The sequence below is a fragment of the Moschus berezovskii genome, chromosome 17 (assembly GCF_049115385.1).
Source record: "Moschus berezovskii isolate FMDL1 chromosome 17, NW_MosBer_1.0, whole genome shotgun sequence".
Classification (NCBI taxonomy): Eukaryota; Metazoa; Chordata; class Mammalia; order Artiodactyla; family Moschidae; genus Moschus; species Moschus berezovskii.
Window position 1 is genome coordinate 5,984,366 of NC_142476.1, and position 25,488 is coordinate 6,009,853.

General features: G+C 56.8%; 1 protein-coding gene across 2 annotated transcripts in view; it reads left to right on the plus strand.

The window, feature by feature from the left end:
• Window positions 1-3,410: 3,410 nt before the first annotated feature.
• Window positions 3,411-25,488, plus strand: part of CDK18 (cyclin dependent kinase 18) — a 30,735-nt gene continuing 8,657 nt past the window's right edge. For both annotated transcript variants that reach the window (XM_055420039.2, XM_055420038.2), the window contains exons 1-7: window positions 3,411-3,559; window positions 21,545-21,693; window positions 21,861-22,000; window positions 22,591-22,716; window positions 23,819-23,875; window positions 25,118-25,232; window positions 25,394-25,488. In XM_055420039.2, coding sequence (XP_055276014.2) covers window positions 21,570-21,693; window positions 21,861-22,000; window positions 22,591-22,716; window positions 23,819-23,875; window positions 25,118-25,232; window positions 25,394-25,488 — 657 coding nt within the window. In that variant the 5' untranslated portion in view covers window positions 3,411-3,559; window positions 21,545-21,569. The remainder of the gene's footprint in view (window positions 3,560-21,544; window positions 21,694-21,860; window positions 22,001-22,590; window positions 22,717-23,818; window positions 23,876-25,117; window positions 25,233-25,393) is intronic.

Here is a 25,488-nt window from a genome sequence, read left to right on the forward strand (position 1 = left end):
CCATGTGTCTAGTGGCTGCACAGCCCGAGGTCCTACTTGCTGGGGCAGTAGGGTGGGGGGTCCCTCCTTAGTGGAGGACCCAGGCACTGCGGTTTCTACTAAGCTCAGCTTGTTGAGAGATGGAGGGAAAGAAAATCGGCGTCGGAGAAGGGTGGGGACATCAGAGGATTTGGAGGCAACTTTCCAAAGAACAGAGAAAGGGAGCAGAAGAATCAGGATGAGCCACACACACGCACACAGGCAAACTCCGCCCACATGCCCATGGTCACTCTCACCTGTCTTCCCCTCCTCCCTGTCCACACGCTCATGCCCTTCCCTGGGGATGCCAAGGCTCCATCTGCCATTCAGACTCCATAGAGACACCCATCTACAGCCCATTCCCCCCGTCCAAATCCAAAGAGCAAGGCTTTGCCGTCAAAACTGAAGATTTCAAAGATGCTGAAATGCAATCCCATGTCAGAGGGTGGGGGCGACGGGTCAGTCTCTGAGCAAGTCGCAGACTCTCCGCCGTTTCAGCCGTACCCTCTCCTCTGTGAAGGTGTCCCTGACTCTCCTGGGCCCTAGCCCATATCACCTTGCTGTGCAACTCTTCCTCCACACATCTCTCTCCCCCTGGACGCTGACCTGCATGAGAATGGGCACTGAGATTTAAATCCCAAGGATCCACTACAGACCCTGGCACATAGCAGATGCTCAATAAATGTTAGTTGAATCGACAAAGGTAATTACATCTGCTATGTACTGAGGTCCTGTTACGAGCCAAACCCTGTGCCGTGGGAAACATTGTCTTTAGTGTGTACCACAACCACACACGTTAATTTTAGTATCTTTACTTACAGATTGCAAAACTCAGCTCAGAAAGTTTAAGTCACTTGCCCAAGGGTACACAGGAGGTCCTGGGAGTCAAGGTGTCCCTAAGAAGCTCCCAGCTTGGCTTATCACACCAGTGGTTCCAACCTGGACACTCTGATCCCTTATCTTCCAGGCACAAAGTTCCGTGACCCTGTCTCCTAACTGTCTCTCCTCCCTTCGTCTCTGCTGCTCCTCCTCATGGTGTTTCACCAGCTTCGGCCTCCAAACTGGGGTTCTCATCTCCCAGTTCAACCCCACCATCAGTCCTCCACTTGACTACCAGAGGGCTTGTCCTCAATCACAGACCGGGTGATTCCTCTTTCCTCTGAAATGTTCTAGGTTGCCTCCTTTTGTAGGAGAGGACCCTGGCTCATTAGCCCTGGTGCATGTAGAAGGCTCTTCAGAACCCAGCACCTGCTCCCTTTGTGAAGTCACCTCCAGCTCCACTCCAAGCGCTGGCCGTACAGAGCTGTGTGGCCAGATTCTCCAGTCTTGCACTTTGCACTTGATATTATCCCTGCTGGAAAAACACAAAAGCCCTTCCTCCCCTCCACTGTCCTCTCATCCCGTAACCCTGCGCTCAAGTAGCAGAACAACCCCTCCAGGCGGCCACGGCTCTGACCTTGGCCCTCTGGCCCAGGAACTGGTCACTTACTGCCCACGGGAGAGTGCGCTCCCTGAGGGCGGGGCTGCATTTCATTCAGCTTCTGTGCCCGGAGAATTGGCTGTTGTTTGCATAGAAAAGATGATCAGTCGAGTTTTGTTGAAACCTCTTAACTACATATACGCCCCTGGTTCCTTTAGCCTCATTCTCTCTAATCCTCTAAAAAACAGTTCTTCAGCATAGCTCCTGCCCGGCCACTGCATGGACTCCTCCCGGCATGCCTGTATTCTTATCACACAGGTGGATTATGGAGCCAGGCAGGTTGCTGCTGCTTCTGAAAGCCTGGAGTCTCCAGATCCAGGAGACTTTGCTCCTGATCCATTGCTCTTGGCACCCCTTCAGCGCGCAGCAGATTTATTCCTATAGAGCACATGGCTCAGGAAATCTGCCTGCCTTGGCAGAGAAGACAGAGCGAGCAAAGAGCTGGGAGGCCCTTTGCCAGGTCGCTGTCCTGATGGGCCTGGTGTCTCGCTTCTGCCTCCCAAGTCCGAGCCCTGTGGAGTCGCGAGAGTTCTTGTGCTGCAGGCTGGAGGCAGGCTGATGTCGGAGGGCAGACCTCAGGCCCATGTCTTCCGGAAAGAAATTTTTCCTATTCTCAACCAGTCAGTCTCTCTCTCTAGGGAAAGGGCCCAGGCTCAAAGCCTAGGACTTAAAGAGTGGCAGTCACTTTCGATCAATCGCCAGAGAGCATTCAGCAGGAACAATCCCCACTGTGGACTGTCCTCCTCAAGAGTCCTCTGATAGGACCCCCAGACTGCAGAGGCCACGTCCACTGGCAGGGCAGAGGCCACAGCCCTCCCCGATTTGGTGACCATCTCCTCTCCTCACAGCCTTCAGGAGGAAATAGCGCTGGAAGGGGGCCAGATTGGGCACTTGATCCCATCCCAGTTTTCCTTTGATCCCTGAAGTCTGATGGGGCAGGGATGGCAGTGGCCATTGGCCTAGGTCCTCATCATGGTTTGCCACTAACTCCTTGTGAGACTGTGCCAATCCAATATCCTTTCTGGGTGTCAGTTTCCCCTTCTCTGGCCTAGTACCAGGTATTCCGTAAGCCTTGTTGGGTAATCCTCAGTTGGCTCGCAGGGTTTTATTCCAAAAGGAGACACTGAATTACTCCGGGGTAGGAAGTGGGAGCGATGATTATTTTTACCTACCTTTGCGCAACTGTGTTAGTCGCTCAGTAGAGTCCAACTCTTTGCGACCCTCCTCTGTCTATGGGATTTCTCAGACAAGAATACTGGAGCAGGTAGCCATTCCCTTCTCCAGGGGACCTTCCTGACTGAGAGATTGAACCTGGGTTTCCTGCATCGCAGGCAGAGTCATTATTGCCTGAGCCACCAGGGAAGCCCTTACTCACCTGAAGGTAAGTGATAAGTCCCATTGGACAGAGGGACAGCCCTGCCAGGACTGCTGCTGTCAAGAACTCTAAAGGCAAAAATGACCAACGGGACCCGTCTGTGCACATTAGCTCCTGGGGTGCCAGGTGCTGGGATCCAGCGTCAGACCCAGAAGGCTGGGAGAGCCTCACTGAAAGGTGGACACTCAGCAAATCCCCCCCAGCCCCCTTTTCCCCGGTGCCCTGGCCCCAGTCCTGGGTGCTCCAAGTCCGGAGACCTCATCCCCGGGTCAAGGCGCTCAGGGCAGCCCCAGAGGGCTGACGGAGGCCAGGCGGAGGACCGAAACCGGAAGAGGCGCTTGGACCCTGGCTCCCAGGCGGGAGAGGGGTGGGCACCAGGGCAGAGCGAGCCCCGGGGATTGGCAGCGGCTGTGGGCAGGGCGGGCGGGCCGGGGGCGGAGTCGGGCCGTGCGTGTGGGAAACTCCGGCGGGGGCCCGGCTCTCCCCGCCCCGCCCCGCCCTCCTCCCAACCCCTCCTCCCCTCCTCCCCTCCTCCCGCTCAGGTTGCAGCCTCTCCGGGAGCCGCTCACCTTTCCCGAGCAGCGGCCGCCGCTCCGAGCGCGGGCAGGGACCCCAGCAGGGCGCAGGGCCCGGCCCCTCGGCTGTCGCGGGCGGGAGCCGGCGCCGCTGCCCCCAGGACACGCGCGGTGAGTCCCGCGGGCGACTCGCGGCGGCCGGCCGGCCAGGGAGGAGGGGGCGGCGCGGCGCCGGGTAAACGGAGCAAAGGTAAACCGAGCGGCTCTTAAAGGCGCAGCTCTGCTTCTGCCCGGGGCCCCGGGCTGCAGGGCGACCACAGGGCGAAGCGGGGAGGTCGGCGATGGCCGGGCGGCGGGGCCGGCGTGCTGGGGGGCGGGCGATGCCCTCCCTGCGCTGGCCGGCTCCCGGCGTCCAGGGGCTTAGGACGGAGGGCTGTTTTGCCTTCTCAGGTCCGCCGCCCCTCCCGGGCTTCTCCAGCGGGACTCACTTTGGCCTCCCCCGAGCTCCTAGGAAGCAAAGTTTTTCACCCGATCGGGAATCGGGCGCGTTCTCTGCTCCCTTCCTCCTGGGAAGGGCAAGGGTCAGGAGCCTCCGGTAATGGGAGAACCGCCAGTGTGGGACCAGACCCCGCCTTGAAGGGCTTTCGGGGCTCCGGTGAACTTTCCAGAGAGGCAGGCTGGCGCGGGTGGGAGGCCAGGGCCCTCGGGTGAAGGTGGAAGGACACACGTGAAGCCCTGCAGCTTCCAGCACTAGGGGGTGTGTGGGGGTGCGGGGGTGGGGTGGGGGCTCTTCTCTCCCTGGCCAACCAAAGGGGCAATGCCCCTTGCACACCCAGACGCAACAGGCAAAGGGTTAATGCAGTCATGGGAAGGGTGGGTGGCCAGTTGGGAGATGTGGCCTGAGGATTCTTGGGGAGGTGGGGAGATGATCAGGAATCAGAAATCTGAAGTCAGCTCTGGCTGGAGGCCTCTCTTTTCTGCCTGTTGGGGGCCAGGGTTTCTGGAGCTGTCTGCAGGCCTTGTGGTGGGTGTCCTGCGGTTGAGACAGTGACTGATCTCTGGTGCTTGGGGTCAACACCCTGCTGGGCACCAGGGGCCTTTGATCCTCTCTGAACTCCTTCCCTACAGTATGAGTGGGAGACAGCTCCCCAGAACCTCATCCCCACCCCCAGCCCAGCCCTCAGCAGTTCCCCAACTGCGTCCTGAGCCCTGTGATTCACTGACACCACCAGCCTGGCCCTCCAGTGCCGGCGCCCTGGGAGATTCAGTGTGCTCATGGGGCATTTTCCACTGGGCTCGGGCACACAGCACATTCCTGGACACTGGCCTGAGGGAGCAGAATCCTTAGGACGAGGATGCTGGAATGTCTGGCTGACAGGCGCATCCTCAGAGATCCCCTACCTTTCCTCTGACCTGGGCGGGGGGTGGGGGGTGGGGGGGTCTGGGATCCCTTTGCTTAGGGTTGGGGGAAGGCAAAGATGGCCCCAGGCAATACTGGCTCCTTGGTGTTCTGGAGAGAGGGTCACCTTGCCACAGGAGAGCTTCTGTCTCAGGTTACCCTGCTCCAGGCACCTCCTGTGCAACTGATGAGCCTGGGAGCCTGACCTCCCCCCAGCCCTGCACACTCCCTGCCCACTCGGTTTTGGGACTCTCCCCTCTGGCTGCCCACCCCTAGCCAGGAGCCTTCATTCTTCCCAAACGTATTGGGGTTTCCAGAGCCAGAGTAGTTTTCAGTAAGTTACATTTGATTTCTTAAAGCCTTAGTTGCTACCGTTTATTAGTTATCTACTGGGTGCCAAGCAGTGTGTCACACAACTTTATGAGGGAGGTAGTATTTGTGCATGAGTGCATGCTAAGTCGCTTTAGCCATATGCAACTTTTGTGATCCTATGGACTGTAGCCTGCCAGGCTCCTTTGTCCATGGGATTCTTCAGGCACGAATACTGGAGTGAGAAGCCATGCCCTCCTCCAGGATATCTTCCTGATCCAGGGATCAAACCCATGTCTCTTACATTTCCTGCATTAGCACGCAGGTCCTTTACCAGTAGCGCCACCGCAACTGTTATTATTATCCCACTTTATGGTGAGGAAACAGAGACTCTGCGACACCAACTTTCCCCAGATCCACATAGGTGGGATCCCACTTCCTCTGACCTCAAGCCCCCTGGCTTTTAGTTCATGCCCCCATCAAGGGAGACCCCAGCCTACTCCAGAGCTGGTTCTATATTGGTCCTTGGAGAAGGAAGGATGGGGGCTGGTGCTCTGAGTAAGGAGGCTCCCACTTGTCCTGTGCCAGGCAGAGCGTGGCTTCTCCATAGGTCATGGGAGAGAGGCACCCGATCTGAGGGACAAGTAAGTTTTTGGTCTAAGATCTTATGGGATCAGGCTGCCTGTCTTGGAAGTGCCCCCTCGAGGAGATGGAGCTGCCTTTATGTCTGCATTTGTTTTCCCTACGGACCCAGACTGTCCTCTGGTGATTTGACCTTCCTATGCCCAGGTAGACAGGCCCCATGCCTGGCTTGGCCCCTCACAGTTCCTACCCCAGTCTGGCCTCTACTTTCTGGCCTCTCACCCTGCTTTGGACTTTTGCTCAGTATCTCCACCTATCCCTTCTCTGATTCGTTTTTTCCTTCCCTGAGTTTGAGATCTAAAGGAGAGAGCCAGCCCAGAAAGTGCTCGCTGTGCGACTCCTCTCCCCCAGCAAACTCCTGAGCTTCTCCTAGCCTGTTTCCTCACCAATGAAATGGAGGTCATAACAGGGAGGCTTGTTACCTGAATTAAATGAAGTAATGTACAGTGCCTGGCACCTGGCAAATGCTAAATAACCGGTGGCTTTATTTTTTGTTTGGGAATGAATTGCTGGTTATTGCACTGTGCCTGGCTTTGCGTAGAGATGGAGGCAGGCTTTCCTAATCTCATCAGGCTGGGCCCTTAGCAGTATCTTTTCCATTCCTCCAGATTGAGGAGGAGGTCCCTGTGTAAGAGAGTGGGGGCTGGGTGGGGTTCCTGTTGGATTAGAACCTTCCTGGAGGGGACCAGGGGGACTGGCCCCCCGTGAGGGGGACTCTACCCTCCCCTCTGTCTCAGCTTCCAAGAGGAGTGAGGTGGGCCCCGGGGGCTGGGAAGCTAACAGCCTCCTGCTCTGAGGGCCCTCCGCCAGGCCTCCCTTCCCTGGGGTAAGAAGACCCTCCCCCAGTGCTTAACTGCGGGCCCAGTTCTGCTCTGTTGTCTGGGAGGGAGTGGCTGGCCTGGATCCAGACTCACCTGATTAGCTTCGCCCCTTTGGGTGTGAGTCACATTTCTCTTCTCCTGTCCACCCTGGACCCTTCGCCCTCCTGGCATCAGCTGCTGAGTATGCACTTTCCCATCTCTGGGGGTGGGAGCAGACCAGGGTCTTGTCCTGGGCCTCACAGCGCATGTGCCAGTGCACGCACACAGAAGCCAGCTCGAAGGCTGGGCTCATGGCCGCTCAGACAGTCTGGGACCCAGGATCACGACAGAGCTGGTGGCTGGCCTGGCAGGAGCTGGCCCATGGCGCAGCAGCAGACTAGGAAGAGGGGACACTGTGGGCGCATCTCAGCCAGACCTCCCGTCGGAAGGAGAGCCCCCCCAGCTCCTGACGTCTTCAGGGTCCCGTCTGCAGAGGAGGAGCGGTAAGGAGGCAGGGTGAGGAGCGCCTTTGAACTCAAGAGGGTCTTCAGGCTCCCTGACAGCATGAGCGGCCCTGGTAAGACAGGACACCCTGGTCTTGGAGACATTGGCCTGAACCTCTGAAGGGCAGTGGTGAGGCTGGGAACTCTGCATGGTGGCTTCACCCCATCCTCCCACCCCACCCTTCTGACGTTAAATAAAGTCTTTCCTGGAAATAGAGGAGTCAGTGTAGACAAGACGACCCGATAATTTTTTAAAACGTTTATTTGTTTGGCTGCCCTGGGTTTTAGTTGTGGCACGTGGGATCTTCAATCTTCCTTGCAGCATGCACGATCTTTAGTTGTGGCATGCAAACTCTCAATTGTGGCAGGTAGGACCTGGTCCCCTAACCAGGGATCAAACCTGGGCTCCTTGCTTTGGGGGCTTGGAGTCTTAGCCACTGGACCACCAGGGAAGTCCTGGATGACCTGCTGATGATGGCGCACTGGTATGTTCATTCATTTTCACGTGTGGAAGGTGTATCTCTTGCCCGCCATGGGTGGGGGCAGTGTTTGGACTTCGGGGTCAGTTCAGATCCTGCCCCTCTTGCTCAGGAAGTGGCTGCCTTAGGTGAAGGACCTTGCTCACCCAAGTTTTAGTTTCCTCCTTTAGAAATGGAGAGAGGAGCAGGATTGCCTCGTGTGGCTGTGAGAATTCCGATGAGATATTGTCAACAGTACTCCTCACCTTTTGCCTCACCTGGTGTGACCAAGGGCTGGTGGCAGACGGAGTCAGCGGACCGCATTTGGCAGTCCTCAGAACCCTGCCCTCTCCTTGATCCCTGTAGAAACCAGGGCTCAGGCCCCCAGCTGGGGAGGAAGCTCTATTCTTAAAACATTTCCACGCTCCCTTACCCTAAGCGCCCTCTCCATGTTATCATTATCATGAGAAGCTCTGGGAAAGCTCCAGAATGATTTCTGTCCTCACCCCTCGCTTCCATAAAGCAGCCTCCCCTTTTCTTTCTTTGGGGGTCCCCTCAGAAAACAGGACTGCTTCTCCCCTCTGGCCCTAGCCACCCAGCAGAGAAGATTCTTGCTGGGAGAGCAGACCCCTGGAGAGGGGGTAGATAGCTGTCCTTCCCCACATCCTGGCAGGACCCAGCGCCTGGAAGCAGGTAGGGAGTAGGTCCTGTGCTGGAGGGCATCACGCTCGTGACATCAGCAGTGCTGGGTCCCTAGACCCCCTCTGCCAGCAGGCCATGGGCTGAGGCCAGGAAAGGAGGCCCTAAGCCCCTCCCTGTTCCTGGCACGGAGCTCAGCTGGCAGCACCTCTTGCCATGGCTGGGCCGAGTGCCACGCTCTGGGCTGATGCCAGACCTGCCTAGCTGCTTCCCTGGGCAAGGCGGCTCTCCAGTGGACGGCTGATGTCCCTGATAATGGTGCCTGGTGCAGGGAATGCCATCTCTGACCAGACCCTTGCTGTCCCTTCCAACCCTGGGGAGCAGAAAGGGCACTGAGCTCAGAGTCACAAGCCCTCGGTTCTCGTTTGGCTCTACCCCATTGGACAAGTGGCCTTGGGCAGGCCACTCCCCTTTCTGAGTCTTCCCTTCTTCAGCCGGTAGATGAGGGCACAGACCTGGGGATTCCTAGAGCCCCGTCCAGGATCGCTGGTTTGTGGTTCCAGCTTTTGCCAATCCTGCTGGCAAGGGGAGCTGTCCTCGGAGACCCCAGGAGGGACTCTTGATCCCCAAACTCTGCAGCACATGGCCTCCCCCCAGCTGAGGCCGGGGTAGCTGGCCCTTGCCATAGCTCCAGCGGATGAGGAAGCCCTGGAAGACCACCTCCTTGTCAGGCGCAAGGAGAAAAAGTATTTCCCAAGGCAGTGGGTGTAGGATTCAAACATCATACAGGCACTGATGCCAAAGGGCAAGGCTTGACGAACTATGGCTCTTGGCCAAATCCAGCCTATATTAGTCTGACCTGTGAGCTAAGAATGATATTTATAGGTTTAAGTGGTTGGGAAAAATTCAGAAGATGAAAGTAATATTTTGTGACACTTGGAAATTACATAATATATGAATTTTAGTGTCCACGAGTGAAGGTTTACTGGAACACAGCCATGCATTCGTTTCCATCCTGTCTGTGGGTACTTTTAGGGGGATAGAGTTGTGTGACGGCAGCAGAGACCGTCTGGCCACAACGCCCAAAATACTGGCAGTCTGGCCTTTACAGGAATACTTGCCACCCTGCTTAGATAATCATAGTTCTCCCAAGGTTTGCACTAAACAGCTCTGGAATCTCTATCTAAAAATACTTTCTTTTCATTTAGAAAGAAACGTTGTTCTTTTAACATAAGCAATGAAAGTTCATTATGGAAATATTAGAAGCTGCAAATAAGCGAAAAGGAGGTATTAAAATCACCCGTAATTCTGTCACCCAGTTAGATAACTAGTGTTAGCGTTTTAATGTAGAGCCGTCTGGAATATATATATATATAGTGTGTGTGTGTGTGTGCACGTCCCGCTGGATTATGGAGTGTTCGTCTACATGTATTTACAGGTGTTCATGTATGACACACATGTCTAGCACACAGCTTTTACAAGTTGCACACAAATGCCCTTTTCATTTAAATACACATCTCAGACTGCTTGCTGTCTCAGGGACTGTCCTAGGCACAGTGGGGTGATTCTAGTATCCCAGACCCTGGGGGAACATCGAGACCGAGGTGCCCAGCAGGCATTCGGGCCTGTATGTGAGGCTCAGGGGCTTGGTGGGGCCTGAGCTGCGAATCTGGAAGTCATCAGCACGTGGGTGGTGGTTTCCACTGCAGGAAAGCCTGAGGTCACCAGGATGAGGGTAGAGACGGAAGAACAGAGGACCGAAGAGGGAACTCTGAGCAGCGTGACATTCAGAGCCAGGTAGAGGAAGTGAGCTCCCAGACAGGGGCGGAGGAGGAAGCTGGAGAACTGGGGGCTGCGGGAGGGGAGATATAATGAGAGCTTGGTGCCGAGCCTGGAGCCTGGTGCCGAGCGGGTGCTTCTGGAATGAGACCGGGACTAGGAGAAACCAGCGCTGCCCCCAAGCTCTGAGCGGTGGGTGCCGCTGACGGGCCATCGGAAGCACAGGATGTTTGGAGGTGTCCCAGAGCGGGCCTTGGAGACAGAGCGGAGCAGGGCGGTGGTCGTGGCCGCAGCGGCTGCCCACGCTGAGGGTGAGGAGGCCAGCATGCCCTGAAGGGTGGAGAATGTTGGCCAGGGTCCCTCAGAAGGCGGGCGTGACGTCTCTGGGCCAGGCTGGTGGTGGCGAGTGCGGGGAGTGCAGTATAAACAGGAGCGTGGTCTGGAGATGTGGGAAACCCTCCCCTCCGGCCCCTCACTGCTGATGAGACAGCTGTTCCCCTGGGATGCGCCCGCTTGAGGGCCCCTGCTGTTCCGTGGCTAAAGTTGGGCGTGGCGAGAAAACCAGAGATGTTAACAAAGATCCCGCGACAGGTTGTTCAGTCTGGACGAGGGAAGACGAAAGGGAAGGTGGCCTGGGTGCTCTTCATGTCTCCTGTTGGTTGAATAGAGGTTGGTGGGCATCAGGCTCTGTGTTAGGCAAATAGCGTGGAAACAGATAAGCTCTTTCCACTGGGATTTAGCGAGGAAGACTTAAGAAAAGGTTCCAGACTTTGGAATTTTAAAAACACTGATGGTAGGTGAGGGACCTTCCTTGAGGGTCTTTCTTTGGTGCACACTGAGTGGAAAAGGGTCTCCTCTGTCTGGGAGGTGGGGTGGGCCTGGTCTGGAAGCAGACATAGGAGACAGAGGTCTTGCCTGCCCTGGCTCCTTGCTCCCACCTCTGGTCTGGGTGGGATGTCTGGGACTGCCAGGGTCAGAGCTGACAGAAGGGTGCCTCACCCCACCTTATCACTTAGAAATCCACAGCCTCTCCAGAGATTCCAGGCCAGCCTTGGCTGGGTGTCCAAAAAAGGCTAAAAAAGAAAGTGCTAGAAGATGATATATGTGGCTTCATTCCTTGAGCCCCAGGAAGCCAAAAAGAGTGACAGTATCAGCAGGGCTGATGGGGTGGTCTGGGGTGAGGAGGGGTCATCTGTAGGGGTCAAGGTCAAGATCTGAGCCCAGGTGGCACACGTGACCCGTGAGGCCCTGGAAATCTGCCCCTGCGGGGACGGGAGCCCAGGAGGAGGGCGCCGGGGCCTGCCAAGCCCCCTCCCACGAGACCTGGGAGCCGCAGCTCAGCGCGTGTTCAGCTGGAACCACTCTTGAGGGTCGCCTCCATCCCTGTCTATTCCTTACCAAACTGTGGCAACTGCCCACCCTCAGGCCTGCACAGACCTCACTGGGAGCACAGTTGCGGGGCCGGAAGCCCCTGTCTCTGCCCCAGCCTCCCCACCCCACGCCCCCACTACCCTGGGGAAGGAGCCTAGCTTACAGCTGAGGCTTGGCGTCCAGTGGGCAACTGGCAGCCTCGGGGTGGCCCACTTACCTCCAGACACTCCCCGAACCAGGAGTGCTCGGCTGTTGTAGATTTGCTCACTGCTCATTCGAGGGTTTGCGTGGTGCCAAGCCCTGTGTCAGGGACTAGGGGTGTAATGATGAGTCAGACCAGTCCTTGCCCTTAACTCACCCACAGGCAAACTAGGGAGACAGACAAGCCAGCAGTTACAGTACAGCAAGCCAAATGCGCTGCTTGGGGACATCTAGCATGCTGTGGGAGCCCAGGGTAGGGGCCCCAGGTGGCCAGTGGAGTTTCAGGCTAGAGAGACTAGGAGGGGTGTGGTGGAAGGCATGCGAGGAAGAGGTCACGTCTGCCCTGAGCCTTGAAGATGCAAACACTTGGTTGGCTTTCCCCTTGTCCCTGGTGCACTGGTCCCTGGGCTCCAGTTTCCATGGAAATTCAGGATAACCAAAGAGGAAAGACGTTTCAGGGAGCCCTGGGCTAGCCGGTGGACCCCCGGGCCTGCCCTTGTGTCCCCAGGAAGAGAGCAGGACCAGGCCACCCACGGGGCCAAGTCCCACCTGCTGAGAGTTGGGGCTGGCCTGACAAGGAGAAGATAAACGTAGCAACAGGACCTGGCCTGCCTGAGAGTGAAAGAAAGGGTCTGCACACTAATGGAGTGTCCTGGGGGTCAAGGTCTTTTTCTTCAGTGGGTCCAATGTTTAAATGTAGAGGAGAGGCTCCAGTGAGCCGTTACAGTGCACCCTATGGTCTAATTCACTGTGTCCATTCATTCCATGAACACTGGGTAAGCGCCTGGGAGGTTGCTTCCACGTGAGGCTGCGGAAGCAAAGCTGCCCGAGTCCATGCTCTTGCCCTGAAGGACATGTCAGTCTGGAGGCATCTCGTTTTACCTCCTGGAGGAGGGGCGGCCACGGTCAGCCTCCTAGGGGAAGCAGCAGCTGAGTCTGGGGGCAGTTTTACTAAGGGAAAAGTGAGGAAGACCGTCCCAGGGGTGGCCAGGAGGGTGCTTTCCTCTGAGAAGGTCAGCTGTGTTCCCGAAAGCGGGACCCTCCAGGGAGGCCTGAGAGCAGAGACGAGGAGGAGACAGGGGGCAAAACACAAGAGGCCTAGTCTTCTGGCCGCTGGACTTTGGACTTTTTCCTGAGGGTGGTGTTAACACTGAAGGATTTAAAACGGGGAAGTGATGTCATCAGAAGGCAGCTGAGAAAGTCAGGTCTCGCAGCCCCCCGTGGCAACTGGATAGGAGGTTGGACATTCTCCCCATTTTGCAGACAAGGAAGCTGAGGTCTTCCCAGGTCACGGTGCTAGCAGGTGGGAGAGCTGGGGCTCCTCCCATGACTCCAAACTGAAGAGCCTTCTGGTGAGCAGGCCCGGGTGGCATGTGGCCCTCACGATGGGACTTTTGCATCAGGTAGGATGCCATCCCTCACCACTGTGGCTCCTGCCCGCCCAAGGCCCGCACAGACCTCCCTGGGGGAGTGACTGCTGGCCGGAAGCTGTCCCCTCTGCCCCGGCCCACCCTGCTCCCACTGCCATGGGGAAGAATTGGGGTGCACTTGTCTAGGACAGGGTCGACCCTGGGCCCCAGACAGCCGCCTCCTGCCCAGCTTCCTGTGGGTTAGTCCAGAAGGCCTTCCCCCCCTGCCCCCACGCATTCCGGCAGGAGCTGTGGGAATCATCTCTGAGCTCTGTCCCTGCATCCAGGGCATCTGTTCACTGGCAGGGTGACCACAGGCCTCTCTGCCCCCTGGATCCCAGCCCCTCAGAAAGGCCCAGGCTGACGGCCTCTCCCCCACGCGGGAGCTCGCAGAGCAAGGTGAGTGATGCGGGCTCCGGGGCCTCTGCTTCCCCGCTTCCTCCCTGCTCCCGGTGGTCATGGGGTGACTGGCTTCCCCTGAGGTTTGTTGTGATCTAGGGAAACTAAAGCCTCAAGCCGTGCAGGGCAGGGTCAGTGAGAGGGTGCAGGAAGAGATGCTTATCTGCCAGCTCCCTGCAGGCACGGTTCTGCTGGGGGAAGGGGTGTCTCTGAAGTCCCAGTGCGTGACGTGTGCAGACCTGGTCAGCTGTGGGCCCTGGCTATTTTAAAACCTGCCCACAGGCCCAGAGTGGCCGAGGCAGGGCCTGGAAGCGAGCAGCGGAGAGTGTCATGAGGCCCGTAGCTGGTGGTCGGCCTTTGGGCACGAGAGAGACCTTCGGGGCTTCGGAAAGCGGGCAGTTGGAAATTACTTCCTTCATCCCCTAGCCCTGGGCTCGCAGAGACTGAGACCTAAAAGAAAAGAAAACAAAGCATAAGGGGGACTTGAAAAAGCACTCACATGCCTGGAACTCAGCAGGTGCTCCAAATGCTGGTCAAACAGCCAGGCTGCCATGTGCCGCAGCGCTAGCCTGGGGGTCGAAGCATGCCCGGTGAGGGGCGTGAGCAGAGTCCTCCCCATGGCCCCACGGATGACGCACTTCCATGAGTGTGCCCATCGGGAGGGTGCCCGCTGGGGAGGCTTCTGGAGACCTGGGACCTGAGCCGCACGCCACGGTGGGGAGTGGGGAGAGTTGAGCCCCAGAGGAAGGCGGTGCAGCTTCTGAAGGGCCCTGGGTTGCAGGCTGCGAATTGGCTTTTTTAAAATAAACTGTATCTCTTTGTTATTTTGGCTGTGCTGGGTCTTTGTGGCTGGGCACCAGCCTTCCCTAGCTGTGATGCACTGGCTTTTCTTGTTGCTGTTGTGGCCCGTGGGCTCAGCTGGTCCACCCCGCATGGGATCTTTGCAGGCCATGGGTCGAACCCGCATCCCCTGCATTGACAGGCTGATTCTTAACTACTGGACTACAGGGAAGTCCCAATGAGGGCTTTATTCAGGAGGAAGGCAAAGGGGCTTCTCATAAGGTTTCCTGAGGGATCTCAGAGCTGGCTTCCCTGAGATTTAGGAGGAAAAGCTGACCTCGCCCTCTGCAACAGCCTGCAGTCACACTCCTGTGAGAGGGGGGCCGTGGCCCAGCTTCCCGGGATGTTCTGCCAGCCGCCTTCTCTGCCTCCAAGGTCTGCCCGTCTGGGTCTTCCAGGTGTCCCAGCTGGAGGGCGGGGGTTAGTTCTGGGTCCTGACAGAGGTTGTCCTGGGGGCAGGGAGCCTCTGCGCCTCCTGGACAATGGGTGATGGGCTTGCGGGCCGGTGGCCTCCCCGGGGATGGGCGCTGTCTGCCCGGGGGCTGAGGGCCTGCCTGGTGGTGTCAGCCACGGGGACCCCTCCTGCCTGCCCTGCCCTCTCCGTTTGGAGGCTCCAGCCTGCCCATTGCTGACCACGTCCCCGCTTCCTGTCCCTCTTCCGTCCCAAGGCCTCAAAGTGCCTTATGGACGGTAGGAATGTCTGTGAGGGATGTGTGTTATAGGATGAGCTTTATATGGGCCTCTTTTCTGATATTTTTACATCTGTGCCGGAAGCCGAGAAAAAAAAGGAGAGAAGAGAGCTAACATTTTCTGAGTGCCTTCCTTGTGTCAGCTCAGCACCCCCACTCAGACATCAGTGAATGTAAAACTCGTGCCCCAAACCCATCCAAAGCTTGTGCCCCAAACCCACCAGGCCTCCGCTCGCAGCACCCCTCACCCCCACGGTGGCCACCCGTCCTTCCCTAGCTCAGGTCAACCCCTTCGGAGCCCCGCATGACTCTTCTCACCCCCCATTTGCAGTCTGTCAGCAAATCCCTCCGGCTGCCCCTCTGTGATACACCCAGGAGCCAGCGCTTCTCCCCACCTCTACTGTGCCACTCTGACCCTGGCCATCACCCCCTCACTGTCGTCTCCTGGCCAGGCTCCCTGCGGCCCCCGTGCTGTGGCCAGAGGGAGCCTGTTAGAACCTAAGCCTGATCAGATCACTCATCCCCTCAGGCCCTCCCAGACCCCATGGAGACCCAGCACGGTCTGTGGCTCTCTGCTCTCCAGACCACCCCAAACTCACTTCTGCCTCAGGACCTTTGTACCTGCCATTTCCCTGTTACCTGCTTCCCCCAGATTCTGTGTGACTAGCTCCCTCCCTGGTGCCTTCTCAGGATTTTCCTCAGAAGATGCCACCTTCTCAAGGAGGACTTCCTGATCACCCTATTTAAAATTGCAACACCTCGCCTCTCACATCCCATCTCTTTCTTGTTTTTTCTCCCTTGCACCTGTCACCATCTAACATGTTGTGTCTTTTATTTAGTTATATTTAATTATATTGTCTGCTACCTCTCCCCACCCCCGTTAGAGCATCAGCACCTTGAGGACAGAATTAGTGCCCGTTTTGTTCACAAGTAGATTCTCAGGGTCAGCGACAGTGCCTGGTGTGCAGTAGGCATTCAGTAAATAATCGTGGGATGAAAGACTGGGGCCGACTACGAGCGCTGGCTGCGCGCTGCCCTTGGCCTGCTGGTGTCAGCGCAGAACCGCCATCTGGGGCTGTCTGGCTTTGAATTTGGGCTGAGGGTGGAGGAGACCTGGGAGGCAGAGAACAGCACTTACAACCTGGGCCTCTGGAGGGGCAGGGGGCAGTTCCAGCTAAGAGAAGAAAGGAGCGATGCGGTCACGGAGTTTGTGCACTTGGCAACAGCCAGGAAGTCGCTGCATGATTTTGAGCAAGTCAGTTCCCCTCTGGGAGCCAGTGAGGACTGGAACAGTGGCTCTGTGAGTGCCCGCTCCGGCTGGCACTCCAGGAGCCCCACCTTTCCCACGGCGGCCTCTGGAGAAGCGTCCTCCTGGCCCGGCCCCCACTTCCTCCTGTGCAACTCACTTCTCTGGCACTTCTCTGGCTGGCTGGTGTGTGCCCAGAAGGAGGTGATGGCAGGAAGGCGAGAACTTCATGGACTTACCTGGGCAGGAGGAAGGGCTGCAGTCTGCCTTCCAACCCTGCAGCTCCCAAGGGGGACTGCTCCTCCAACACCCTCCACACCCAGCCAGGCCAGCATCTCTGAACGCGCGTCTCCCTCTTCCCCTGGCACCGGTTGCCCGGGGACAGCCCCAGATGGCTCCCTGGCCCTGGGGACAAAGGCCACACTGTGCCCAGCCCTGGGCTGGCTTCAGACTGGGTGACACTGAGCCCTTCTGTCCCCCGACGCGGGTGAGGGGCCGACTGCACGAAGGTAACAGGCCTTTTTCCTGTCTCCCTTCCCCCTTGACCCTCAAATCTGAGGAGCTGACGCTCCCAAGAAAGAAGTGACAGAGGCATCTTGTGTCCTGAGCTAGGAAACAACAGACCATTCACTGCCCAGTCTGCACTGTCGCACTCAGGCCCTGCTGGCTTCAATGCCCCAATTGTCCCCATCGGAGAGCAGCGTCCACTCTCTGCGTGGGTACCGCTGCCTGCTCCCCGGCCGCCATCAGGAGGCCCATCCTGACGTCTCGCCCCCATTGCTGCTGCTGCAGCGGCAGCCACTTCCTCTCTGTCTTCTCAGGCCGGCCGAGAGCAGCTGGTCCCCCGTGTCGTCTGCATCGCTTCCTGCTCAAGTCTCCAGTTTCACTCTTTCCACGCTTCCTGGTCCCACTGGTGGCTCCTTGCTTCTAACTTAGCCACGAGGAGGGTGGGTGGGATTCAGGCTGGTTCTCCTTTGTCTTGTAGAAATTGGGGACCTCCCTCCCACAAGGCTTTTGATGTGTTTCCCTCCCCCACCCCTCCAGGCAAGAGCAAGGGCGTCAGATTTATGGCAGCTCCTGGTGGATTCCTGAGTCACCAACTCAACCCAGTATCCCATAAATCCCAGACTGTAGGACAGCTTTATGGGAAGCCCTGTTTCTAGAAGAGGACATGACTGCCTCCCCCCACCCTTGGTGGAACACAGACCTCAGGAAGCCAAGTGCCCAGTTCCCGCCCCCCCCAGGAAGACCATGGCGGAGCTTGGGGCATCAGTTTGTGCAGGGTGGTCATTCCCCCTCCCGGGGGGTCTCGTGCTCCACTCAGTGTTCACCCCACCTTCCCGTGCCTCCCAGACTCCCTGGATCCCCCATCTTGGCACATTAGCGCCATCTGGAAACCTAGGCAGATTCCATCCCTTACTTGGACCTCAGCTACTTCCTAACCATGGTTCTAATGTTCAGATCACTGGGGATGGTTTTTAAAAACACATTTTCCCAGGCACCACCCTCAGAGCCTCAGTTCTAGAATCTGAGAGTGAGACCGCGGAATCGGAATTTTTTTCTGATGCTACTTGCTGATGCTGATGTTCACCCAACTTGTAAGCAGGTGGTCTGTGCAATGGGGAGATCTCCACTCTCCCGTCGTGTGGGAGGTGTGAGCGAACACACAGGGCATGTCAAGGTCCTCTTGTCACTGGAACTTACACGCTGCCTCCATCAGGAAGCCCCCGTTCCTGCCCCCATTTCCCTGTGAGCTCCACACAAGAGTGAGGTGGCTGGCAGCCTCTGGGAGCTTTCTGTCCATGAGAATCCTGCAGACCGTGGGTTCAGAACATCACACAGAGCCCGGAGGAGTGGCTGAGGTTGACTGATGGGGATGAGCTTGGAGATGGAGAAGCAGGGAAGTTCCAGGCTGGTGAGGTTGGCAGGGAAGCTGCAAGAGGAGTTCTCGGCAACCTTCTCACCTCAGGAGCCCTCGCAGCCCCAAGTCCTTGAGAAGAGGGACCAGGCTTCACTCACCACTAGCCCCAGTGCCTGGCTCTTCGTTTGTTGGGCTGAACTGAGTGAGACTTCAGGGCCCACTGGCAGAGATAGGCTCAGCAGGCAGTGTGGACCTGAGGCCTATACTCTGAGAGGTGCCAGCCTGAGGATGCAGGGGGTCTGGGCTCAGGAGAGCTGAAAGGTCTCAACTTAGCTGCCTTTGGAGGCAGCCAGGAGCCTGCAGGCCCAGGGGAAGGACCCTTTCCAGGCTGGCTGAGGACAGAAGGATGTGATCATTACACAAAGTAAATATGTTACTGACCCATCATCCCTTAAACCAGGATTCAGGAGGGGCCTGGTTGCCTCAGCAACTGGTTACTGGCCAGTGACAGTGCTGAGAGCGTCCTCTGGGGAGGGGCCATGCTTGGTGCATGGGTGAAACCCGGAGAGACTGCAGGGTGGTCCCTCCATCGCAGGGCCGGCCCTGATGGCTTCTTGGCAGGCCTGGGGGGTGGGGGCGCCTGGTGAGGCCTCTTGATCCCGGCCCTACTGCAGCTGAGGGAGAAGTGGGCAGAGCAGAATGAGGGGGTGGACACACTGGAAGCTGATGAAACCACCGAGGGGAGGGGAAGGGAGGGGGGGCGTGACGGCCCCACTCTGAGTTTTCAGGGCAGAACAGAGAAGGAAGAGTCGGTGTGAAAAAGCAGTGGCACCAGACCCACTGAGAGGCCAGCAGGGTGTCCCCTTCTTAGAGGCCAAGACGGCCATGCAGCCTTGGGAGGGAAACCCTCCTGGCTGGGGAAGGGGCCCAGGGGCGAGCAGACAGCCCGCCCTGCTGCTTCATCGTCTGCGCTGCGGTGGATGCCCTGCCTGCTGGCTTCTGTGTGGGAAGGACTGACAGTGCTCTGCATCCTCACCCCAAGGAGCCCTGTCTGTTTCCGGCAAATTGCTGCCTTTGCCCTGAGATGTTCAGCTGCTCTTGACCTCTCATATTTCAGCAGCAGAGATGGGAGCAGGGCCAGCTCCTCCCCTCATCCCTTTCCTCTCTTTTCCTGTCTCCTGGGGACTCACTTTAAGCCAGAGAGGGGCTTCTAGGTGTCAGTATTAGGATGAAACTGTTTGGGCCAGACTGCATTACAAGGGTATAGGCTAAGGTACGTTCAGCTTATGGACATCCATTAGTTAGGCTTCCTGGCTGTTGACATATTTGGCCTCCTCCATGTGAGTTGGTAAATAGCTGCTGGCCCAGGGGCCTGGTTCTGGTGTCCTCCCTGCCCCCCACCTCCAGCCTCCTTCCAGAACTCTCTAGGCCTCCGGCAGTTAAAAGACTACCGTCTGGCCCTTGGGAGGCCTTCAGGATCCTATTGGCACATCAAGGCACTATTATGAGCAATACCTTTCTCTGCTTCTTGATATGCATTGTGAATATCTCCCCAGGGGCAGGGAATCCAGAGGGGATAAGATTCCCAGGTAGGAAGATGGTTAGGAATGTCGCCCTGGCCCCCAAGTGCAGGGTGATTGACAGAGCTTGATGGGAAGACCCAGGATTCACATTTGGTGTTGACCAGACCCACTGCATGTTCTCATCTGTTCTTACCTGTTCTCATCCATTCTCACCTGTTCTCATCCGTTCACACCCATTCTCACCTGTTCTCATCTGTTCTCACCTGTTCTCACCCATTCTCACTCGTTCTCAACCATTCTCACCCATGCTCATCCATTCTCACCTGTTCTCATCCGTTCACACCCGTTCTCACCTGTTCTCATCCATTCTCACCTGTTCTCATCCGTTCGCACACGTTCTCACCTGTTCTCATCTGTTCTCACCTGTTCTCATCCGTTCTCACCTGTTCTCATCCATTCGCACACGTTCTCACCTGTTCTCACCCATTCTCACTTGTTCTCAACCATTCTCATCCATGCTCATCCATTCTCACCTGTTCTCATCCGTTCACACCCGTTCTCACCTGTTCTCATCCGTTAGCACACGTTCTCACCTGTTGTCATCCGTTCTCACCTGTTGTCATCTGTTCTCCCCTGTTCTCATCCGTTCTCACCTGTTCTCATCCTTTCGCACACGTTCTCACCTGTTCTCACCCATTCTCACTTGTTCTCAACCATTCTCACCCATGCTCATCCATTCTCACCTCTTCTCATCCGTTCACACCCGTTCTCACCTGTTCTCATCCGTTCTCACCTGTTCTCATCCGTTCACACCCATTCTCACCTGTTCTCATCCGTTCGCACCCGTTCTCCCCGTTCTCATCCGTTCTCACCTGTTCTCATCCATCCACACACGTTCTCACCTGTTCTCACCCATTCTCACTCGTTCTCAACCATTCTCACCCATGCTCATCCATTCTCACCTGTTCTCATCCGTTCACACCCGTTCTCACCTGTTCTCATCCGTTCTCACCTGTTCTCATCCGTTAGCACACGTTCTCACCTGTTCTCATCCGTTCTCACCTGTTCTCATCCATTCGCACACGTTCTCACTTGTTCTCAACCATTCTCACCCATGCTCATCCATTCTCACCTCTTCTCATCCATTCACACCCGTTCTCACCTGTTCTCATCCGTTCTCACTCGTTTGCACATGTTCTCACCTGTTCTCATCTGTTCTCACCTGTTCTCATCCATTCTCACCTGTTCTCATCCGTTCTCACCTGTTCTCATCCGTTTGCACACGTTCTCACCTGTTCTCACCCATTCTCACTTGTTCTCAACCATTCTCACCCATTCTCAACCATTCTCACCCATGCTCATCCATTCTCACCTCTTCTCATCTGTTCACACCCGTTCTCATCTGTTCACACCTGTTCTCACCTGTTCTCATCCGTTCCCACCTGTTCTCATCCGTTCACACACGTTCTCACCTGTTCTCACACGTTCTCACCTGTTCTCATCCGTTCTCACTCATTCTCAACCATTCTCACCCATGCTTATCCGTTCACACCTGTTCTCACCCATTCTCACCCGTTCGCACACGTTCTCACCTGTTCTCATCCGTTCTCACTCGTTCTCAACCATTCTCACCCATGCTCATCCACTCTCACCTCATCTGTTCACACCTGTTCGCACACATTCGCACACGTTCTCACCTGTTGGCATATGTTCTCACCTGTTCTCATCGGTTCTCATCTTTTCTCACTCATTCACACCCGTTCTCACCTTTCTCACCTGTCCTCACCTGTTCTCACCTTTTCTCATCTGTTCTCACCTCTTCTTGTCCGTTCTCACCCATACTCACCCATTTTCACCTGTTCTCATCCATTTGTACCCGTTTGCATCCATTCACACCCGTTCTCACCTGTTCTCACCGTTCTCATCCGTTCGTGCCTGTTCTCATCTGTTTGCACCTGTTCTCACCCATTCTCACCCGTTCGCACCTGTACTCATCCATTCTCATCTTTTTTCACCTGTTCTCATCCGTTCTCACCTGTTCTCATCCATTCTCACCCGTTCTCACCCATTTCATCTCTCCTGCCCCAGGACCCGCCACTGCTCCCTGCCGATCATGAGCAAGATGAAGAACTTTAAGCGCCGCTTCTCCCTATCTGTGCCGCGCACTGAGACCATTGAGGAGTCCTTAGCGGAGTTCACAGAGCAATTCAACCAGCTCCACAGCCGCCGCAACGAGGGTGAGGGTTCTGGGACCCTTTCCCCACTCCTCCCCTCCCCTGCCTTCCTGCACACCAGCACGACTGGCCCTGGTGGGGAAGGAGAGAGGTCCGGGTGGACTGGATTCCCCACTCCGCCCCCATCCCGGGGCAGAGGCTGGGAGGGTAGCTGATGCCTCTCCCTTCAGACCTGCAGCTTGGTCCTCTTGGTGGAGACCCCCAGACAGAGTCCAGCACCTTCTCCCCCACAGACAGTGGGGAGGACCTCGGGCAGCCGTCCCCAGGCGTGCAGTACCGGCGGCAGAATCAACGCCGCTTCTCCATGGAGGTGAGGGGCTCCGGGCTCTATGCTAAGGACATGATAAGAGACACATCCACAAGTGTGTGTGCCCAGGAGGGTGGTTGCCTTGCAGCCAGACTTCAGGGGTTCAAATCCCAGCTCTGCTATTGATTAAATCTGTAACTTCGAGCAGGTTACTCAGCCTCTGCATACCACAGTCTCCTTATGTTAAAATGATCATGATGAAGATGAAATGAGTTAATATATGCCACGTGCTCAGAACATTCCTGGTACACAGCAAGGGCTAGGCAATTTAACTACTGTTCTTATGGCCCATATCCATGTGCCCAAATGTATAAAAAACAGGCTTACAGAAGCACGGTGTCTACAGGAATCTCATACTACAGATGGTGACGCTGAGACCCAGAGAGGGCAAGGGACCTCCTGAGGTCACCCAACACCACCTGGATGTTCACGTTTGCCTCTGAGCACAGCTTTGAAGCAGTCCCCACCCATGATTCAATCCTGCTAGGATTGTTCACAGGGAAAGTGAGACCCAGGCTGGGAGATGCAGGCCCCACAAGCCCTGGCTACCCGGGAGCAAACTCAGACACCTTGTCTCATCCTGGCCCCTGCAGGACATCAGTAAGAGGCTCTCTCTGCCCATGGACATCCGCCTGCCCCAGGAATTCCTACAGAAGCTGCAGCTGGAGAGCCCAGACCTGCCCAAGCCACTCACCCGAATGTCCCGCCGCGCCTCGCTGGTGAGTCCTAAGAGGGTCAGAGGTCACCAGAATGGCCACCCACTCCCCTGCACCGTCCTGGTTTAGCCTGTCCCAGCTGAGGCTTGCAGCGGTTTCCAGGGCGGTTTCTGGGAGTCTGGCGCCATCTGCTGGTCAGAGAGGATTCCCACAGCGGATCCTCCTTTGTCAATCTCCATTCCCTAGTTGGGTCCTACCAGTGATGGAACTGGGCTCCGAGCCCTCTCTGGGTTCCAGAGTCTTCACTGAGATGAGATCAGTAAGCCAGCTGGCACGTGTTTCTGAGCTTTGGCCTGTCAGATTTCCTTGGGAAATCTTACAAAACACAGATTCTGACCCCCCATCCAGATGCCTACAGAATCAGACTCTGGGTGGTGGGGCCTGGGAATCTGTAGTTTTAAGGGTTGGGTAGTGCAAGGAGATCCAACCAGTCCATCCTAAAGGAGATCAGTCCTGGGTGTTCATTGGAGGGACTGATGTTGAAGCTTAAACTCCAGTACTTTGGCCACCTGATGCAAAGAGCTAACTTATTTGAAAAGACCCTGATGCTGGGAAAGATTGAGGGCATGAGGAGAAGGGGATGACAGAGGATGAGATGGTTGGATGGCATCACCGACTCAATGGACCTGGGTTTGGGTGGACTCCGGGAGTTGGTGATGGACAGGGAGGCCTGGCGTGCTGCGGTTCATGGGGTCACAAAGAGTCAGACACGACTGAGCGACTGAACGGAACTGGACTGAACTGAGTGCTGAGTGAGAGCAAGTGTGCTGATGGGAGGCTGGAGGGAAGTGGGTTCTGAACTGGACACTCAAGGTGCAGTGACAAAAAAAGGCACAGTTCCTGTCCTTGAGGGGCTTCTGAGTTGGATGGAGACAGGTGACGAAGGCATGGGGCCATCCTGGGCTCTGGTCCCTGCACTGCCATGGGAGAAAGAAACTCTCTCCCAGGGACAGAGAGACGAGAGGGAGAGAACGACTGGCACTGCCCTCCCCCTGCTCGCCTCGGACCCACAGGGTCTCGTTCCCTTCCTGCCTGGAGCCCGGGGCGGGCAGATTGACTGTATGCGGGGGCCTTCAGGCTCACAGATGCTCTGTCTCTCTCTCAGTCAGATATCGGCTTTGGGAAACTGGAGACATACGTGAAACTGGACAAACTCGGGGAGGTAAGAGGCCAGGTTGCCAGGCAGGATGGTGAGGAGGAGAAAGGGGTCTCCCCAGCCTCCCCTGGTCTGCACTCACACGCCCCTGCCCACAGCTCCTGCCATCCATGCTCTTGGCCATGCAGTCTGTCTGGCCTAGCCTTTGGCAGGTGTTACGGTGGGCCCAGGTCCTGGAGGAGGCCCTGAGGATGGAGTGCCTGATGGACTCTGGGGCAGAATGCAGTCTTTTTGTTCTGCAAGTATTTCATGCCTAGGATCACGTCCCAGCTCCACTGTTGGCTAGCTGTGTGGCCTGGGGTGAGCTCTGGGGTGACCTCCCCCTGTGCCTTGGTTTCCCCCTCTGTCAGTGGAGGTGGTAACTCTTCTACCTCATGGGGTGCTGTGAGGACTGAGAAGGTCCCTAGAATAAGCTTTCGTGCTGTGTGCTGCTGCTGCGTTGCTTCAGTCGTGTCCGACTCTGTGCGACCCCATAGACGGCAGCCCACCAGGCTCCCCCATCCCTGGGATTCTCCAGGCAAGAACGCTGGAGTGGGTTGCCATTTCCCTCTCCAATGCATGAAAGTGAAAAGTGAAAGTGAAGTCTCTCAGTCGTGTCCGACTCTTAGCGACCCCATGGACTGCAGCCTACCAGGCTCCTCTGTCCATGGGATTTTCCAGGCAAGAGTACTGGAGTGGGTTGCCATTGCCTTCTTTGTGCTGTGTATTTACTGACTATTTCCATTGTCATTGCACTGGCCTTTGTGTTCCAAGCTGGGGGTGGGCAGAGGTTTACAGAGAGGAGGAGGGTGTAGCCCTGTCCTTCTAGGAAGCCAGAGGAGACCTGCATGTAAACATCGACAGACTATAAGGAAGAACAAAACTAGAGCTATAATAGAAGGGCACCTCGCCTGCCGGGAGCTTACAGGAGAGACGTTCCTTCTGACCAGGGAGGAGTTAGGGACAGCTTCACAGAGAAGCAGGCTTTGGAGGAAAGGGAATTTCAGTGAAGGGTACGGGGCAGGGAGGGTAGGCAGGGCATGCATGCCAAGTCACTTCAGTCATGTCTGCCTCTTTGCGGCCCTGTGGACTGTAGCCCACCTGGCTCCTCTGTCTGTGGGATTTCCCAGGCAGGAATACTGGAGTGGGTTGCCATTTCCTCCTCCAGTTGGCAGGGCAGTCTGGCCCATGTCACAGCCCAGGCAGAGGCACAGAGAGGAGGGCGCTGGACAAAGGAGAGCCGGCCCTCAGTGTGGTTCTTGCTCCCAGGGAACCTATGCCACAGTCTTCAAGGGGCGCAGCAAACTGACAGAGAACCTCGTAGCCCTGAAGGAGATCCGGCTGGAGCATGAGGAGGGGGCGCCCTGCACTGCCATCCGCGAGGGTGCGTACACCAGGGTCCTGCGGGCTTGGGGCTCCTGGGGGGGTCCTGAGCCTGGGGGCAGCTGGGGGCCAGGAGACATGGCTGGGGCGGGGGCCCCCGAGGCTGACCCCAGGGCGACGGGTGAGGCGCACATGGGGCTCAGGCGTGCCTGTCGCCCGTAGTGTCTCTCCTGCGGAACCTGAAACACGCCAACATCGTGACCCTGCACGACCTCGTGCACACACAGCGCTCCCTCATCCTGGTGTTTGAATACCTG